Source organism: Carya illinoinensis, chromosome 14 (genome assembly GCF_018687715.1).
Source record: "Carya illinoinensis cultivar Pawnee chromosome 14, C.illinoinensisPawnee_v1, whole genome shotgun sequence".
Lineage (NCBI taxonomy): Eukaryota > Viridiplantae > Streptophyta > Magnoliopsida > Fagales > Juglandaceae > Carya > Carya illinoinensis.
This window is the reverse complement of record NC_056765.1, coordinates 33324870-33344311: the sequence shown is the minus strand read 5'-3', so window position 1 is coordinate 33344311 and position 19442 is coordinate 33324870. Positions and strand designations below refer to the sequence as shown.

The 19442-nt window shown below is 35.7% G+C and overlaps 3 protein-coding genes and 1 non-coding gene across 11 annotated transcripts; all 4 read left to right on the top strand.

Annotated features, from left to right (window-relative positions):
- Positions 1–5411, top strand: LOC122294269 (serine/arginine-rich SC35-like splicing factor SCL30A). 2 transcript variants are annotated; one of them, XM_043102869.1, is made up of 6 exons: positions 1–181; positions 1200–1354; positions 2025–2102; positions 3001–3165; positions 4550–4696; positions 5029–5411. In XM_043102869.1, exons 2-6 carry the CDS (start codon positions 1212–1214, stop codon positions 5207–5209), a joined length of 714 nt encoding a protein of 237 aa, XP_042958803.1. In that variant the 5' UTR covers positions 1–181; positions 1200–1211; the 3' UTR covers positions 5210–5411. The 2 variants fall into 2 exon arrangements, with proteins under 2 accessions (XP_042958803.1, XP_042958802.1); XM_043102868.1 differs by having other exon boundaries at positions 2–180; positions 1193–1354.
- A 1651-nt stretch (positions 5412–7062) lies between these two features.
- LOC122294267 (glucan endo-1,3-beta-glucosidase 4) lies at positions 7063–13370 on the top strand. 6 transcript variants are annotated; one of them, XM_043102866.1, is made up of 6 exons: positions 7063–7333; positions 7660–7745; positions 9506–9639; positions 10877–12124; positions 12806–12833; positions 12919–13370. In XM_043102866.1, the coding sequence occupies exons 3-6, from the start codon at positions 9573–9575 to the stop codon at positions 13064–13066; spliced, it is 1491 nt and encodes a 496-aa protein (XP_042958800.1). In that variant the 5' UTR covers positions 7063–7333; positions 7660–7745; positions 9506–9572; the 3' UTR covers positions 13067–13370. The 6 variants fall into 6 exon arrangements, with proteins under 6 accessions (XP_042958800.1, XP_042958799.1, XP_042958797.1 ...); XM_043102865.1 differs by having other exon boundaries at positions 7063–7369; XM_043102863.1 differs by having other exon boundaries at positions 7064–7333; positions 9483–9639.
- Positions 13371–14011: 641 nt separating this feature from the next.
- On the top strand, positions 14012–14083 carry TRNAM-CAU. Its single transcript has one exon. It is a non-coding gene; the product is annotated as a tRNA-Met (tRNA).
- A 39-nt stretch (positions 14084–14122) lies between these two features.
- Positions 14123–18642, top strand: LOC122294270 (constitutive photomorphogenesis protein 10). Of its 2 annotated transcripts, none has more exons than XM_043102871.1 (4): positions 14123–14481; positions 16596–16669; positions 17670–17817; positions 18075–18642. In XM_043102871.1, the coding sequence occupies exons 1-4, from the start codon at positions 14298–14300 to the stop codon at positions 18170–18172; spliced, it is 504 nt and encodes a 167-aa protein (XP_042958805.1). In that variant the 5' UTR covers positions 14123–14297; the 3' UTR covers positions 18173–18642. The 2 variants fall into 2 exon arrangements, with proteins under 2 accessions (XP_042958805.1, XP_042958804.1); XM_043102870.1 differs by having other exon boundaries at positions 14126–14481; positions 18072–18642.
- Positions 18643–19442: the final 800 nt, after the last annotated feature.

Genomic DNA, 19442 nt, shown 5'->3' with positions numbered 1-19442 from the left:
CACCGCCACACTCGAGATAATAGCGTATCACCTGCCCAGCCCTGTTTGTTATAGACGTTCTCGAGCGCAGCCGTCGCATCCAATTTCAAAAAATCATATCCGAATTCCGAACCCAATACTCTCGCGAGAGCCGAAAGCCTTTTCGGCCATACACAAACCTCGCGGATTCCGTCTTTTTAGGTCTCTCTCTCTCTCTCTCTCTCTCTCTCTCACGATAGTTAGGGTTTAGGGATCTCTGTTGTGCCCTACTTTGTTCTTTCTCAATTTTTCTAATTTCGAGCTCCATTCACGTACTTGTTCTCTCGATTATGGCTTCTACGAATTTGATTTATCATTTCGTTTCTGTTAAATTCCTGGCATTATATTGTAGGGTTTACCGTGCTAGTTAAATTATTTGGAGTTTTATTATATTCGACGCACAATGCATGTTTTCTTTGTTAAATTTAGGGTAAAATAAGTAGTTTTCTGTTTTTTTTTTTTTTTTATACAAACTTTTGGTTCTTTTTGAATTCTAAATTATATGTACAGTGATTTCAGAAAAGCTTTGTTCATATAATATCGGTTTTGCCTTAGAATGCTCTCTTTGTTTTTTATTTACACGGCCATGGTGTTCTTTATTCTGGTTTCTTTTATATATTTGAAGGGTTCCTTATTTTTTCCTTTAAAGATAATTTAAAGTAAATTATGAGATTTAAAGTAAATTATGATGTAAATCTCTTTTATGATTTGTATACGTGATGGGTTTGTTAAGAACAACGATTAGAAATGGGTGGTTAAAAGAGGACGATCTACTGTAGTAAAAATTTGTATTGGGGTCAAGACAAAGCAGAAATTAGTTTCTTGTTGGTCCTTTATTTTTTTGTGGGTTCTAGGGGAGACAGTTTTGGGGTTGTAATTGGTTTTCCAGCCTTTTGAAAGATTTTCAAAATCATAATTTGTGATGTACATTATTTCAGTAAAATTTTCTTCTTATTTTCATGTACTTTGTGTGGTACCTGTTAGTCATTTTATGAGTTCTCTTCTAGAATTAGATCTTTTTTTATACTTTTATACCAAGCTTTGGGCTAAAGTAGCCATTTGAGATAATAGCTTAAGTTTGTTGCGTGTATGTTGGAGTAACTGTTTTTACTTCTTAGGTTACGTCCTTTTTGCCATTTTGCAGTTTCCTTGAATCTCTAGAAATTGTTTACAGGTCCTACTGATTTCTATAAATGAGGGGGAGGAGTTATACCCCATCACCACCAAGGGGTCATGGCAGGAGAGGACGGAGCCCTAGCCCTAGAGGTCGCTATGGTGGCCGTGGTAGGGATGGTCCTACTAGCCTTCTTGTTCGTAACCTTCGCCATGATTGTAGGTTTGTTCTCATTAACCATTATTTCTACCTTATTGCTAATAAAGAACTATTATCCCTACGTTATTAACTAACTATCATGGGATAGTTTAAGAAGTCTGTTGATTATTTTTTTTAAGCTAGAGATGATCATGTTGATGTTTCTGCACTGTTTATTTTCTATGGAATTTGGTTGCTTTGTATTTTGTGTATGAAGTATGAACCTAGAATGATAGTAAGCTTGTGGGAAATGAAAATGGCATATAAATATAAAATTCTAGCAAGTCATTATCACTTGTAAAGAAACAAGATCATATGCTTATTATTTTTGTCTATATCATTTTCATCATTGCGTGGTTTGAACCATGTAATGATTTATGGTTTATGATAAACATGGGTTTTTTAAAAGATTACGGTTGCTACAGTTTTTTTTTAGAAGATTAGAGTTTCTATGACTTCTTGCCAATACACTTTTTAGAATGTTGGAGGTTCTACATTAGATATTCTCTTTTTGAAATGGGACTGTAGTCGAAGTTTGTCTTTATTAAATAGTCCCGGGATGAAACGTGGTTGTGAATTGTGACTGATTGGCATTTCTGCAACTGTCTGTAATCAAAATAATTTTGTTAGTCGTATCCACAAAATTTTATATATGCTGGAATTATGCTCACTTTCAATACATGCTTTCATGCAGGCCAGAGGATCTTCGTAGACCATTTGGGCAGTTTGGCCATCTCAAGGACATTTACTTGCCGAAGGATTATTATTCTGGGTGAGCATATGTGAGATATTTGTAAGAGTCGATTTCTATATGTAAGTTAAGATCTTTTTAAGTACATAAGGATTATTTTCCTTGCTTGATGAAGTCAATGGCAAGGTATGATGTTGTCTTCAATCTTATTAATCTTCATAAGTAATAAGATTAGCATTTTGCTCAATCTTATTATTTGAAAAATATGTTACTAGAATCGTTTGACTTCTCAGCTATTTCTTCTCAAGAACTTCTATTGAAAATCTCTCTCTATCTGTCTTCATCTTTAATTCTCGTAGTGTTGTTATTTATGTGTTTCATTCTGAATCTTGGCTGAAGAGAGTTGTAGATATAGAAAATGACAATTTCTCAAAATCCTCTTCCTTATATATCTTGTTAAAGGTTTGGGACATGCTAACTATATTCAAAGCTCTCATTTTGCAAAATGTGGCCCGTCCTGCTAAGTTCCTTCTTTTAAACTTTTTTTTTTTTTTTTTTTGTTGTGGGCGTTTTTCTTCATAATCTACTCTTTTCTTATCTCCAGTTGGGTGTGTTAATTGAAGTTCTTGAGATTTAACAGTGAAACTAAAGTTTTGAAGACAACAATCAAGTAGTTAGAGTTCTTTTGAAGATGATGTTAATGATAGTGAAGATTGGAAGGAAGTTGGTTTTGAATACATGTTGAAGATGTTCCAAGTCTTGGAGAATTTGAAGTCAATCTTAAAACTGATACTACAAGGTCAGCAGCCAAGTGCTTGCTTTTTATCATGACCTTCCATATTACTGAGGATTATCTTGGACAATTTCATCCGTAAGATCTATGGCATGCAAAGTAAGACTCAAAGTTATGCCTTTCAGCATAACCCATGTTTTGACACTGTTCTCTTTCCCTTTGTTTTGTACACATGTATTTTTCCAGGGAACCCCGTGGTTTTGGCTTTGTGCAATATGTAGATCCTGCTGATGCTGCTGAGGCAAAATATCAAATGGATGGCCAGGTTCTTTTTGGCCGTGAGCTGACTGTTGTCTTTGCCGAGGAGAACAGAAAGAAGCCATCTGATATGAGGGCAAGGGATAGAGGGAGGTAAGATTTCCTTTTTGATTGGGATTTTTTCTGCTGTAGTAGAAAATTTTTATTTTTTTTATTTTTTTGACATGACCATTAATCTTTTTAGACTTAGCTCAATACTTTTTTAGAAAGTTGAATTATGCTTTCACACGGAACTCAAAAGATTTTCTTATTATAAAGGTTTTGTTAGAATGATGTACAGACTTCTCTCTTCTTGAATGACTCTAATTATGAGAGTATTGGATCATCAAAGGGACCTGCGGAAGGCGTTAGGTTTTTTTTTTTTTTTGTTGGGGGGGGGGGGTGATCTTGATCATCATGTTCAAAGGAAGAAATTTGATGCAATTTCTAGAATTTTTGAAATAAGCATACACAAAATCCATAGTCAGTCTTCTCAGAAAATTACTTTGCTGTCTAGTAAGTGAAATGATTTTAGTCATTTCACCATTCAAGTTTAAAATGTCGGATGCATGCATGGAAATGGAGTATAGATATTGGATTGGACAGTGCACATCCCGCGAATTACTGCCCTGTATATATGGATTTGTACTTGTGCAATGTGTAGAATTTGTGTTTAGAGTAAATCTGCTGCAGTCAGATTTTGAAGTTTTTCTCAAGTTTAGCACATAGAGTGATGACTGAGATTTGGCGTTGGATGATTTGTCTAAATGTTGACAAGAAATGAAACAATCCCTATGGAATATGCAATCTCTATAATAATACCAGGGAGTGAATTCCTCTGATTTGGTATCTGCTTTTATAAACGATTAGAGTATCTTTGTTTTTGTCTTTTTATTTTCATTTTTTTTAATTTTTTTTATTTACCATTCATTATAATGTTTTTAATTTTTTAACACTTTGCAACTAATTGTTTAAAGTGGACCCATTTAGGTGGTACTTCTTCCCCCCAAATTTTCCCACTAGAAATAGCCATTGGCCAGACAAATTTAAAAAAAGAGAGAAAATTTTACCTAACGAAGAGAGCAGGAATTAGCATGAGGCTGATACTAGTGAGATTATGGAGTGATGGGACAATTTCATAGGGCCCCATAATCAATTTATCTTTCTGATTTTTTTATATTGAAAATAACAATGTAGGAAATGCTTGGATAACATTACTAATCTTAGAAAAACTAATGTGGCTGTGGAGTTGTCAAGCCACACATATTCGTACTGTCTCTGTGAATTGATGCCCGGAGTGTGGAGTACATAATCGGTGGGTGTTACATATCATACTTAGCACCATCATGGCAGGTGTAATGAAATTTTATGAAATTCTAGTACTTCGAGTAGCTTACTACTGAACAATTTATAATTTTTTTTCTTTCTAAATTTCACTCATTAAAAAAATATTTTCTAAGTTGCATTTGTGAGTTCTGACTTGACCTTCTAAATACAGTAGGAGTAGATATCATGATCGAAGACGGTCACCCCCACGTTATTCTCGCTCACCCAGGTACTCTCAGTCTCCGCCTCCACGCCATGCAAGATCTCCATCCCAAAACCGTGACTATTCCCCCCCTCCCAAACAAAGGCATTATTCAAGGTATGGAATTAAGCAAATCTCTGTTTAATTTTATTTATCTACCAATGTGCAATGCATTATTTCAAAGTTTAGGGGTAAACCTGACTTGTTTAGTAGGATAATTGTATTTAGTTGCTCTTGAAATTGAGGAATGTATCTGTGAGGTGTTAACTGAGTATTGATTTATGTGTGCAATGTGTCTGTAGGGCGTGATTAAATGACTGCTGATCTATAGATATCTTTATCTTCTTCCCCCTTAGCAATTTGATGCCTTAATAAGTAGTTGTTGTTCCTTGCCCCTTTGTATTCATACCTTTTCCACTGTGGCAATGCGATTTCTTATTTTGAGGCAGATCTGTTTCACCCCGAGACAGAAGGTACAGTCAAGAGAAGTCATATTCACGGTCGCCCTACAATGGCTCAAGGAGCCGCAGTCGAAGTCCAGCTAGAGGTCCGAGCCGGACTCCAAGCCGAAGCCCTAAACGAGAAGAATACTCGAGGCAACCAAATGGAGATAGGTCTCCTAGTCAGTGAGCTACTCTGAACAGTACTGTTATGATAGTTTTTGTTGGATCTTGTTTGTAATTTGGTTCTGTTCCATGAATTTGACTCAGATTCTGGTACCCTTTCATTGACGATTTTATTTTCTTGAAACTGATAGCTTGTCTCTGATAGACTATGGTTGAATGTGTCGTTTTCAAAAACCTGTTTGATGCGGATAGACTATGGTTGCTAACATGCTGTGGCAAGTCTATTTTAGTACTCCAAAAGAATGGAAGGCATTTCTCCAAAGCGAGTACCACAGATTAACGTTATTATTTCGTTTCCTGAGATTGTGAGCGAGGCAGTTAAGAATTTTATACCTTTACCCTTACCCCTTGAGCATTTACTTAATTGAAAAAAAGGGAAAATTTTTCAGAAGACTAATGGGGGTGTTTGGCCATGCGATGCCTGAAAATTTGAATGTATTTAAAATGATTGGGAATCTAATAGAATTCTCGTGAACTGATATTCTAACCTTTAATTTATCTGATCTTTCTTTTATAAACATAGATTGTACATAATGTTTAAAAGATGGTTACAATGAAACAGAGAAATGGTAGCACTAAAAAATAACTAGCTATTCTTGCACAATAATAACAATATCGGCAAATTGGAAAAAAAGTAAAAGAAGTCAAATGGTAGCATTGGAATGAGGATTGGATTCCCATAGGTACAAAGAAAATCAAGATTTCCCTAAAGAAAAAGAAGGTCGAGAAGGATTTTAAATATATATGTACACGGGTATCGAGATTTTATTCACTTTTAAGTTATCCTCGTCCAAACATCCCACTAAGTTTCCAATGATGATGTTGCAGTCTTAACCAAAAACAGTCTATAAAGAGACAGAGGCTTTTTGACGTTTGGTGTACGTCCACAGCATTTTACCCTTTACAACTAAGCAGCAACGTTCAATTCATTAGTACATATGCTTACACCTTAAAAGCAATTTGTGTTGTTTATTTTATAATCAATCATATAATCGCACTATTTTATTAAAAAGAACCTCAATTTTACAAAAATACACTTGCTTTGTTTTATATAGAGTTGTAAAATAATTGCAGAAGAGTTATAAGTTAACCATTTTCATGTTTATATATGTTCAGACTTGGTTTCGTTTGTTCAGTCATTTGGGACCCATTTGTGTTAAATTATGAAGTTTTGTGAGGCTGTGTGTGTCACTTTTTCTGGGTTGATGTTATATGTGTACTCCTTTTATGCAGCAAAAAGAAAAAAGTAATTTCTGCACAAAGCCTTTCAAATGATAAAAAGGGTAGTAGGTAGTGGGAATTTCAAGTGATTTGAGTAGGAATGTAAGATTCCATTGCCCTTACATTATTCCACAATTCCCATACATTCTAATCATTTTCAAAGTCCAGTTTCCTTTAGTATACAACAAATATCAGATTTAGGTTCCCATACCATATTAATTATTATCACAACCCTCATATCTACCATACCATTTAGGCCCTAACTTTAATGAACATCAACACTCACAGCTCTCCAACTGAGATTTGGGAATTTGAAAACAAAACAAAACCAAAGTTCTTGTGCAGCAGTCAGTCACTGTCTTCGAATGTTGTGGGCCCATCTTCAAATATTAATAATAATAATTATAAAAAAGAGCTGTTCTTTTGGGCCTAAAAAATTCTTTGAAAAATATTCCAATATATTAATATAATTTGTATAATGTGGAGTCATAGCTCATAAATTCAAAAGCAACTACTAATAATTATTAAGCATGACTTTTTATATATCTTTTCATGATCACCACCCAATTTAATTAATTTAAAACCGTTCTCCCACCAGACTTTTCAGCTCCTCCTCAGTCCTGCCTTTCTTTCAAGCTCACGGACTTTACTTTTGGAGGGAAAATCACTAGTTTGTTCTCTTGCATAGTCTTACATATAATCTTAATAATGTATATATATATATGCATTAACCGTGTAAGTGAGTGATAATCCCCATTTTTTAGAATTAAATTCAATAATCAATAGGTTTTAACTTGTTAAAGAAAAGTAAGTACAGTTCAACAGACAAAAAGTAGTGTGTGTTGTCTGTATGTCTGTTGGCTGTATTACTCCGTTCCTCAGACCAACAGAGAAGCTGCCATCACAGGTTTCTTCATCTCTGTAACCTTATTTTTTATATTGGGTAAGCTCTGAACATCTTATTAGTAGTGTTGGACGTGTACCGGTACTATATTCGTTTATAATAGAATTTGGTCTGATGGGGTATAGTTTGTAAGGACTCTTGTTTCCAGAAAATGGTTCGTATAGTTTATTATTAATTATGCTGTTTTGTAGTTCCACATTTAAGGAATAGGTCTTTTACTGTGGGGCTTTGAAATTCTTTCTAGTGTTTTCTTAGATTCCTCGTTCTGGGCGGTCAGTTTTGTGTCTCGACTCTCGAGTATGTAAGTAACCGTGCCGGGTTTCCTGTAGGGTTTTGTTTTGTCAGTTCTTTGGAAGTGGCTTGGAGTGTAGATATCTCACTATCTCTGCCCGTTCAGCCGGGTCATTTGGATCAGGTACTCTCTCCATTCACTCTCGATTTCTACATCTGGGTTCAGTTTTTCCTTTTCCTTTCTGGGTACTTTGATAATCGATGCTCTTTGGGTTTTTGCTGGCATCTCGGCGCTTTTCAATCTGATTTTCTTTTTTGAGGGACGGTGGCAGTTTGACCTCCGGGTTTACAAAGTTTAGGACTTTTATTTTTATTTTCTAATTGTTCCTTTTAAAACTTCGCTAAATGGCTGATATGCATATAAAGATTTGAATTCTATTTCTATTTTTTTTTTTCAAAGGAAAAGATTAGTCTTCTGGTTTTGGCTATGAGCAGGAATATCTTCTTGAAAGGATGTACAGCTTTTCTGCCTTAATATTTGTAGTTATATCTGGCCACTAATTGAGTCTCCGAATAATGTCCGCGAATTGGTTTATGCAACTGTAGTTTAGTGTTGTGGTTTTAAGGTTTGTGTAAGGTTTGTAAATTGTGAGAGTTGAATGTTAAGACCTTGGGAAGTCTTTACTTTTCTCCGTCTTGGGTTAATTTGTAATATCTCGATCGCTTACTCTTGCCATCACCTTGATGTGTGGCTCGATCGCTAAACTAACCACACCACTCTTACGTGATCATTCCAACAACCCTCCCTCCTCCTTCACGTGTCTACTGCCAAATTAAATTACATGGCTGGAATCCCCCTTGAACAAGTCTGATGAACCCTCTGAAGGCACTCCCCCCCTCTATGCATGGACCGCCAAATATGATCCAGATGGACCTTCCGTAGCAGTCAAGGAGGCTCAAGCACAAAAACAGAATGATATCATTCTAGAGAGTAACTCGCTAGGGGTTCACTGCTATCCAACATAGCCACCCGACAACCGACTGGAGAATAGGTCCCCTGATTAAGGATATCATCGACAGATTAAAAGATTTCTCCACATTGACAGTCCAAAGGTCCACAGAAGTGCCAACTACTCTTTGCACAATCTTGCAAGCTGGGCTGCTTCCTTGACATTGTAGGAAACATTCCCATCGCCAATTTCCCAAGCCATATATACACCTGTCCGTGTTGCAATTCCCCCTGAACCCCTAGCCTTTGTTATCCTTTTATTCACAACAAAAGTCTGATACTCACCATTGTAGCACATTTGCTCAATTTTACTCAATCTTTGAGTCGTGCTAATGTAGAAGTTATCTTGTACCATAAGCACATTTTCTTCACTCACATCCATAGTCTTTAGTCAACCATGGGTATAACTAACACGAAAGTCACCATTGCTCATTGTGGGAGCCACCAACCTGTACAGTCAGATTGAATGCTCACCCAATCAACTTTGATATCACTTATTGGGGATTAGGAGTTTATAAAAAGTTAAGATGTTGGTACATTACTGTAACTCAAATAATGCTGAGATTGGCTTCAAACATTGCTCTAACTCAAATAATCTTGTGGATATCAGTTTTAAGCCTTTTGGAGGTTATAATTTTTGTAGATTCAAATTTAATACATTATCTGCCATTCCTTTTTTTTTTTTTTGGATGATTAAATTATCTGCCATTCCTATTTGTATATTCTGCAGGTCATTACAATAAAATTCGTGGTTTTTACTTTTAAGTCCACACTGAAAGTTTCTGAAAGGGTTCTTTTTTATTTTTTTTATTTTATTTTTATTTTTATTTTTTAAGCCCCTAGATTATCCTTATGTTATGGCATTGGTTTTTTTCTGAAGTTTTCTGGCTATTATGACGTGATTGCATTCAGCACGTGCTTGCTGAATCTGGCAGTTTCAGGTTCATCACAGAGTGAAAAGCTCATAAGTGTACATCTAGGCTTGACATTTTATCGGATCAGATGAAGCTTGGAAAATGGCTTGGAATTCTGGTTTTGCTTGTTGTTGGCATTTTCAGTCGTTCATTAGGTAATTGTACACATCTCCATTGCCACACTTCTTTTCATGCTCAAGGTCAAATATGTTAATTAAACTATGAGCAAAAGCTGGTTTAGAATTGAGAATTGCCTTTCTGGTAGGTCCTTGTTTCTAATATTACGAACTAGATAGGTGTATCTCTTGTATACCTTCTTGTGTACTCAAACTCTGCCTATTCTTATTAATACTACCATTTACTTATAAAAAAATAAAAATAAAAAAAATTGCCTTTTCTGTTAGGAACTATGGATATCAACGGTGAGAATGGTTTTCATGAGGATTAAACTGATTTATCATTGCCAATTTTGTGTCTATGTGCTTGCTCTTTGATCGTGCAAATTACCGTTGTAATTCTTAAGCTATAATGTACTTCTTTTGCAAGTTCATAAGTTAGAATTGTTTTCTATGATTGTGGAAACAAAACAATGTTCATTTGATAATTATCTTTGTGATACTCTATACTGAGTGATGCCTCAGAATGTATGGTTTTTGTAATACTTGATATTGAGTGATGAGTATAGGTAGTGTATAAGATTCCACATTGCTTAGGAGAGAGAAGTTATTGTTCTTTATGATCATTCCAATGGGGCTCTAATTGTACCTCTTACTAGTCTTTTTGGAGTATGGGCTTCGATGTGGCTTGGGCCTTCCTTAGGGCTCTACAAATGGGTATCAAAGATAACCAGAAGTGTGGAATTTGAGCCGTGCCACTTATAATGGAATGTCCTGATGACGACGTTGGGAATATAAGGGTTGGAGATTGTGATATCCCATACCGAATGATGAGTATCAGTGGTTTATGAGATCCCACATTGCTTGAGAGGGAGAAGTTATTGTTCTTTATAATGATTCTATTGGGGCTCTTATTGTGCCATTGGATAGTCTTTTTGGAGTATGAGCTCAGATGTGGCTTAGGCTTTCCTTGGGGCATTCCAGTCTTAGGTTGTCATGGGAGTTAGCATGAATTATGTATTTTTAAATTAGGAAACTAATCTAGCTAAATTTCCTGATGTAAAATAATATCTACCTGTCAAAAGAGAAAAAAAACCAGATGTAAAACTAAATCTTAAATATGTTCTGCACCCATATGGAAAGTTTGGGCAATGCCAGATGTAGAAGCTGTTGAGTGTTGGGGTCATTTGGATCTAGGGGGGGAGTTTATATTCAATCATATTATTCTTTCTCATAGGTTGTTGGTTGTCACTGAATCGTAACTGTGAATTGGTAGGTGCATTTGTGGGGATAAACATTGGCACCGGTGTTTCCAATTTGCCACCAGCTTCAGATGTGGTTGCGATTCTCAAGGCCCGTCAGATTACTCATGTACGCCTTTATAATGCTGATTCTCACATGCTGAAAGCCCTATCTAACAGTGGGATTGAGGTAATGGTTGGTGTCATAAATGAGGAAGTTTTAGGGATCGGTGAATCTGCATCAGCAGCAGCAACCTGGATTAAAAAAAATGTTGCAGCTTACTTGCCTTCAACCAATATTACGGCAATTGCTGTCGGCAGTGAGGTCCTCTCCTCAATCCCTAATGCAGCTCCAGTTTTGGTTTCCGCCCTGAATTACCTTCATAAAGCACTAGTCGCTGCAAACCTCAATTTTCATATTAAGGTTTCAACTCCACAGTCCATGGATATAATTCCTAGACCTTTCCCTCCCTCCACTGCCACCTTCAATTCTTCATGGAACTCTACTATTTACCGACTCCTCCAGTTTATAAAAAATACTAATTCCTATTACATGTTAAATGCCTATCCCTACTATGGATACACGAAAGGAGACGGCATTTTCCCAATTGATTATGCTCTTTTCCGACCACTTCCCTCAGTCAAGCAGATTGTTGACCCAAACACTCTTTTCCATTATACCAGCATGCTTGATGCTATGGTGGATGCTACATATTATTCTATAGAAGCTTTTAATTTTTCTGGAATCCCTATTGTTGTAACAGAGACCGGCTGGCCGTGGTTTGGTGGAGCAGATGAACCGGATGCCACCGTGGAAAATGCTGAAACCTTTATTAAGAATCTAGTCAAGCGAGTTCTAAACAATTCAGGTCCACCTAGTCAGCCAAGTATTCCCATTAACGCTCACATTTATGAATTATTCAATGAAGATAAGAGGCCTGGACCAGTGTCAGAGGAAAATTGGGGTATTCTTTTTGCTAATGGTTCGACTGTTTATCCATTGAGTTTGAGTGCTTCTGATAGGATTACAGAGAATTCTTCTGTGGTTTTCTGTGTGGCAAAACCTGGTACAGATTCTGATAAGTTGCAAGATGGCCTAAACTGGGCTTGTGGACCTGGCCAGGCTAACTGCACTGCCATTCAACCCGGGAAGCCATGTTATTACCCTGATAATCTTGAAAATCATGCTTCTTATGCTTATAATGATTATTATCAAAAGATGCGAAGTGTTGGTGGAACTTGTGACTTTAGTGGTACAGCTATAACCAGCACTAATGATCCCAGTAAGTTCGTGTAACTGTTCTCCTTATTTGGATTTTTTTTTTTTCATATATTTTCCTTTTGGTTTCTTGCTTTCTTTTGGACAAGTTTTCTAGAAGCGTGTATGTGACTGACATTTTCTTTCAGCAATCTGTTTCTACTTTCTTCCAAGAGAAACAGTTTCTTTCAATATTTGAAGATATTTATTGTGAATTCATTTGGCTTAAGTACTATAAAGGATTTTTTATTCTCTTACAATTGAGCCAATATTGTAGAGAAAACATAAAGTTGAGAAATCATTTCCACACGGTTGGTTTGTTGAGTTGAATCCCCCACGGTATACCACTTTATGATCTAAAGATTTTATTGATGCCCGTTAGCCTGAAGGTTACGTCTACTGATGGGAGTACCTTTATTCAAACTTGGATACTTGGTTGCTAGTCTCCTTGGAGGCTTGAACGGTGCCTTCATCTTCTATCACCCTTCCCATGTGCTTGCCCACCACAAAAGATCATAAAAAATAAAAGAGAAGGCCATGATGATCGTTGCTATCGATTTCTTCTTAATATGTCAGCCTTACATTTTTATATCCAATGTCTATTCTTCTACAATCCGATCATATAATAAGCTGTGCCCTTTCCATCTCCCCGTCTCTAACATAAATATGTTTTCGTGATTCTTTGTTGATGGATACCATCCTGCAGGTAATGGATCATGTCAGTTTGCAGGAAGGTGAGAATCTGAATATATTTATTCCAGAAGAAACCTAAATTATTATTTAAGGTTATTGGCTCTAAACATGTATATTCTGAAACAGTTCTAATTCAAGCACAAGTGGGGGATTTTCAACTCCTGTGGCACTTGGCCCTGCAAACCCATTAGACGGGAGCTCAAATTCAATGCGGCACAATTCCAAGCTTCAGCATATGATATCTGCCATAGTTGTTGCTCTAGCTTTACATTGACTTGTAGAAGATCCTTCAAAGTTGTCTTTCATCTTGAGCGTTAAAGCATTACTGCTATGATTGTAATTTCATGTAATGATGGAAATCTTCGTACACCATTTTCATCATGGCTGTTCATCAATTTTGTTTGTTTCTTGTTTTGCTTTTATAGTCCACCTCTGCTTCTTATCAGGCGGGGGGATGTCTTTTGGGTTCATTCATTGTAATGTATTCTTTTTAGGTAGTAGTAGGTAACTAGAATTTTTGGGAGGATGTAAGTGTACCTTTGATTTTGTTCTTAACAATGAACAATTTAGCGCACAAATATCCTTCCATCCAGAACTAGAAGAAAAGCATTGGGCGTTACAGATGGAGTAGACACGTCCTCAGATTATAATAAGTTGTCAAAAAAATGTTTGTCTATTACTTTGAATAATTATTAGGTAGTCTTGATGGATACATGGCACTCTTCCTGTCATTAAACACCTGTATGACATCGTTTGATAATGAAAGCAAAATTTTAAAATCTGAATTTTACGAATCAAATTTCCTCATCTAAGTGATACAAATGATATATTTTATTGGCTTAGAAGTAGAATAACTTACGTAAATAAATTTAACGAGAAATCACCAAACAATAAAGGATTAAGAGAAATGATTTGTATATGTTCTAAATAGATAAACTTGATACAGATCATTGTAAAAAGAGAACTGTTATAGACATAAAAAGATTATACAAAATAAATCTACAACTGATGTGGGTTTATGAAATTTGTTAGATTTACTTTATAATAAAAGTAACTCTATAATCTAATGTATCACATCAAGTCATATAAGTTTGTGAGTTCATTTTTATGTAATCCATTTGTGGTTAAAGCATTTTTCTTACTTTTAAGCATTAATGCATAAATAACAATTTAGACTATTAAAAAACTTGATTTAAATATGTGGTGCTATGACCAACAAATCAGAGTGGCGCAGCGGAAGCGTGGTGGGCCCATAACCCACAGGTCACAGGATCGAAACCTGTCTCTGATATATTTTTATTTCCATTTAAAGAGTAAACTGGTGGCTTCCTTTCTCCCATTCCCTACTCTTTTGCATCTATTTTGTTAGACCTACGGATACGATGCGTTTTTGCACAATTGCTCTTTCATTCTGCTTCTCCTCTCACCTCTCTTCGACGCTTCGTCTCTCTGGGTGAGTTTACAAAGTTACGGTGCGTGCATAGCAAAAGAGCGTGAGCATCCTGATGATATCAGGAGGAAGAGGAGGGAAATCTGCGCCATCGGCCTCATCGTGGGCAGTCTCCGCCTCTGGGAAGAGGATCCAGAGAGAAATGGCGGAGCTCAACTTGGACCCACCTCCCGACTGCTCCGCTGGTCCCAAGGGTGACAATCTCTACCATTGGGTCGCCACCATCCTCGGTCCCCAAGGTCCCACCTCCTTCTCCCCTTTCATTCACTCACTCTACCACTACAACTTCAACTAGTTTTTTTTTGTCTTCTGTGATTTCTTTTGTGTGAGAATTATTGGGTTTTATCTTTACCACTGAAGTTCGAGGAATTGGATTAAGAACTTTTGGGGGGGGGGGGGGGGGGGTGGTGGTGCTTTAAGAACTCGAATTTACTCGCTTCATTTTCTTTATTTAAACTTGAAGTTCGAGGACTTGGATTGACGGGCGGATGGCGAAGTTCTTATCTTTGAGCTTAAATTGGCTGTGCTTTTTCTTTTGAGTGTTAGCTTTGAGCTACCTTCTCAATTTGGCTTCCTAGCTTAATTTTATGATTTGGCTTTACTTTGTTTCGTGTGTTAGCTTAACTTCTTTCTCAAATGAAGCTTGGTATTTATGGTTTTTAGTGGACCTGGCGATAAATTTCTGGTTTCACCGCCGGAATTCTAATGATCTGTGTTTACTTTTATTTTGAGCATGAGCTTAAAATCATTCCCTTGTTTTAAGCTTCAGTTTTCAAAAATTTGAATATTGTATTGGTGATTAAATTCTCGTGTTCGTGGTTGATTTCTTTAGCAGGGATCTCATTCTCCCTTGTTTGGATTTAGAACTCAACTCATCTCATTTAATCATTACAACTTTTTCAAATTCCTCAACAAAATACAATAAAAATATTCGACTTTTTCAAATCTCAAAACAAAAATAAGATTAAAAAATAATATTCTAACAAAATTTTATTTAACTTTCAGCTTTCATCTCAACTCATCTCATCTCAACTCACTATCAAGCTATTTTATTCAACAGTTAATGGCCGTCTCAATCTTTTAGTAGCTCTCGCCCTCTCTCACATTGTGATTTTGTTCTTGTAGATAATTAGGTGATGGCCTTGCTCAATCTTTTGTGTTTGGCTATCTTTCAACTGTTAGTATTTTTTTCGAGTACTTATCTTTGAGGTCACATCTTCTGGTAAAAAGCCAGCGATTTAACTAGTTCCATGTAAGGAAACTTCCGAGGGGTGTAGTGAACGGGACCGGGGTTTAATTTGCAGGGGTTCAAAGGTCCCCCTGCCTTGGAGAGGTTCCCGATATAAAAAAAAAATATATATATATATTTTTTTAAGTCGGTAGGATGAAGGACCTGTTTGGTTGAGGACAAAACTGCAGAAGAGAGACTGACTTGTAATTTTTTGCTGGTTTTATCAAACAGGCCAAAATTGTATACATTTGGTTTGACTTGTATAAACTCATATAACTGGTATCACTATGTGTGCATTGCTTTTTTTTTTTTAAAGTTCACAATGAGAACATCTTAAATAGTTTAGAAAATAAGAGAGAATCATGTTCTTAGTGCTATGTCATTTAGAGCCTTATGAATACAAGTCTTGATATAGATATGTATGGGCATATATATAACTATTTAAAGCAACGGATATAAATTAAAATTGGTTTATCGAAATCTGTAGATAAAATCATAAGCTATAATATAAATAACCTATTTTGTGATAAAAATTCATACATGGTTTTTCAAATTTTAGATCTGTCAATTAACTTTTATAAGTAAGCATATATAGTTTCCATAACTGACTTAAATAATAGAATTTTAATCTATTTTAAGTAACTAATTAATGAATTTATGAAAAGATATAAGATTATGGTAATGGAATTTATGTTATCAAAGAAAGTGATAAATTAATCAAAGTTATTGGTGAACAAGTTTGAACTCTTTTAAAAAATAATTGAATTGATTTTGAACATAAAATGTAGCTCAGCGATAAGCTTGAGGTCAGCTCATGTTTGAATAAAAATCAAACAAATAGAGTTTGAAGATACAATATTTAGCTTGACTTGACTCGATTGCAGCCGTAGATGTGAATATGAGACCCATTGTGAGTTTTTTTGAGTTGGGTTTCACTCCATCACTGGGTTCTTGGCTGATCACTGGAATAAACAGATGAATATGATTGATATTTCAGATTTCAGCTATCTTGGCTTATTTTTCTAATGCTAGATGCCCGGATTTTAAGGAAATACACTTGTGTGCCATTGGCATGGTTGACATGACTATTTTGATCAAACTTTTCTTTGCCCACCTTCTTAGGAACACCATATGAAGGCGGTATATACTTCCTAGACATAACGTTTCCAAGTGATTATCCATTCAAACCTCCGAAGGTACGTTGATTTGAATTGAATTGAATGATTTCAAGTGGTCTTTCATCTGGAACACCAGAATGCATATTTTGTTGCAATATCACCACTAAAAAAGTTTTCCTTATAAAAAAAATCTAAAGCAGCAGCCCAAAGAAATGGAATATTGAAGAAAGTTTTAACCTCTTTCAGGGTCTGTTCAGGGTCCTCAAAATTTAATCATTCCTTTCCCTACACCACACAAGACAGATGGGAGCAATCTTTCACACTGCCGATTTGGGGGCAGCCATATAATCCTATCCAAAATATTTCACACAAAGAGGTATACTATCATTTTAGGCACAGTCTCAACCAACCCAATTCTACCAAAGAAATCATTCCACAAGGCTCTAGCTAATGTCTATTTTGATGCAAAATAAAACCAATTGTGGGTAGGCAAGTATCTTGGAGATTTTTTTTATTGGTTCTGTGGGTTTTGAACCCATAACCTCATCTCCACCTTTTCCTTTCAAGGGTAGGAGGTCCCAATTGAGCTAAAACTCGTTAGCCTGGGTGGACATTAACATCATGATGTACGGTGAAGCTCTATGGATGCTTGACGGTTGTAAAAGCACATACTGTTGTTGCATATGGTGAATGCTATTGCTATCCAATACATTAAGTACCAAATATACCCTATGAGATTCTAATTTATGATACCATGATGGCATAGTACAGGTGTTTGAGGTTACTGTTTGAAGCCAGGCTTGTGATCTAGAGAGATCTAAGGTTTTCACTTAAACTATCCATAGATTTATAACAATAAATCAATATTGAAGTTTTGAAAAAAAAAATTGTAATTAAATGCAAATGTGTCCTTGTTTGTAGGAATTCTAAATGTGTCTGCTTCTATTTTTTTTGATAAGTGAAATGTGTCGGCTTCTTATGCTTTAGTGTCATTATTTATTAACTTTAGTTGTTACCAACAAAAAGAAAGTTGTTTAGTCCTATGTTCTTTGATCAGGTATTAACATTAGGTTTGCAGGTAGTTTTCAAAACTCGAATCTTCCACTGCAATGTTGATACTGCTGGTGTTTTGAGTTTAGACATCTTAAAGGATAGTTGGAGTCCAGCTCTAACAATCACCAAGGTGCTTCTTGCAATCAGAGCGATTTTCACAAATCCTGACCCATGTAAGTTTTCATGATTTCTCTTGGCTATTTGTCTTTCAATAGTGGTTTAAACATAATAAAACTTCGTAATATGTGTTTGTATGTGACCCAAAAACACGTGCGCACAGAATAAAACACACAAAGCTGGCCTTTTCACTTATCAAATTGTGGAATGCAGACACCTTGATAACTCAACTGAGAAGTGAGTTGTCGCAATGTAACTCTTGAATGTATGTGGCTTTCTTGTACTGAACGTATTTTTGTTGTCATTGCAGCAGATAGTCCGCTAATCCCTGGCATTGCCCGATTGTACTTGGCAGATAGAGCTAAACATGATGAATTAGCTGCAGAGTGGACAAGGAGATTTGCCAAGTGACTCTTGTGAATCTGATGCAAGTGCCGTTTGAATTGCAGATATTCCTTGAACATCTTAATTCATGGATAGGTATCCATTAGATATAATAATGGATACTTGCAAAGTTTACACAGCAACCTGCTAAGCATGGTAGTCTAAGCTTCTGACCATCCCGGAATGTATGATAATGGCTGAAAGAGACATAATGGCATGCAACATGGACTATGAGAAGTCCTTTCAAGATTCAGGGGCTATGTAGATATAATAATAATAATATATAATATAGTGGTTAGTTCATAGTTGTTTGGTGATTGTCGTTTTGCAGTGCGGATAGCCGCCGACACTACTGAAGATAGGGTTTAGCGGCCAAAAGTCATGTCAGAATGGAGAAGTGGGCATATTTGATTATTTCCGTTTCCAACAGAATTATGCACTGGCAAGTAGCAGGCACAGTGACATTTGATTCGTATAAAGTGAAATTATTAAGTAAATGCATGATGAAGTACATAATGCAGGAATTATATGTCAGCTTCTGATTTCGATCCAACAAAAAGAAAATCTTGAAAATGAAAGAGAGAAAAAGACTGGCTTTCATGTTTTTCAGAAGTGCTTTTACAACGAACATCTTTCCCAGGTTAGTTGGGAAAAGTATTCAGATGCTCATTGAGAATTTGAAAAAAAAAAAAAAAAATCAACGCAAGTCCCACTAGTCTCTAGAAGACAAAATTTTCCTAGCACAGAAAATGGGGTCGTTGAAACGTGTGGTGGCTTAGTAGGATTAATGGTGGAGGAAAGTCCATTTGATGATAAAATATAGCACGTCTTTCTATAATCTAATGCTGTCAATTAACATACCTACTTCGTTTGAATTACATCTGTTGAAGGTGAACGTCGATCCATTATCAATCAAAACCAGCATGTTGCACTTGCATTTTTGGATACATTTTGGTATTTTTTTTTTATTTAAAAAAAGTGTATAGAGAAAGAAGAAGAAAAAGGATATAAACTGTAAAGTATATTTTAAAAATGACTAGTTAAAATAAATAAAATGGGTATTTTAGATTAGATAGGAATTTAAATAAATCATTGAGAATGCACAATGAGAGATTTGTAGATCAGATGAATGGTATCAGAGTTAGAGATTAATGGAGCTGAAGCAATTTGGAAGGACTGTTCATTGTTCAATCGTTTGTTTATTTAAAAACATGTCATCTCATCTTATTATTATAATTTTTATAAATTTTTACACAAGATATAATAAACAATACAACTTTTTTAAATATCAAAATAA

Coding starts and splice junctions, on each gene's coding strand:
- LOC122294269 (XM_043102869.1), top strand. CDS start 1,212: ATGAGGGGGAGGAGTTATACCCCATCACCACCAAGGGGTCATGGCAGG. Junction 1,355..2,024: donor AACCTTCGCCATGATTGTAG/GTTTGTTCTCAT, acceptor GCTTTCATGCAG/GCCAGAGGATCTTCGTAGAC. Junction 4,697..5,028: donor AAACAAAGGCATTATTCAAG/GTATGGAATTAA, acceptor ATTTTGAGGCAG/ATCTGTTTCACCCCGAGACA.
- LOC122294267 (XM_043102866.1), top strand. CDS start 9,573: ATGAAGCTTGGAAAATGGCTTGGAATTCTGGTTTTGCTTGTTGTTGGC. Junction 9,640..10,876: donor CATTTTCAGTCGTTCATTAG/GTAATTGTACAC, acceptor GTGAATTGGTAG/GTGCATTTGTGGGGATAAAC. Junction 12,125..12,805: donor AACCAGCACTAATGATCCCA/GTAAGTTCGTGT, acceptor ACCATCCTGCAG/GTAATGGATCATGTCAGTTT.
- LOC122294270 (XM_043102870.1), top strand. CDS start 14,298: ATGATATCAGGAGGAAGAGGAGGGAAATCTGCGCCATCGGCCTCATCG. Junction 14,482..16,595: donor CACCATCCTCGGTCCCCAAG/GTCCCACCTCCT, acceptor CCACCTTCTTAG/GAACACCATATGAAGGCGGT. Junction 16,670..17,669: donor ATCCATTCAAACCTCCGAAG/GTACGTTGATTT, acceptor TTAGGTTTGCAG/GTAGTTTTCAAAACTCGAAT.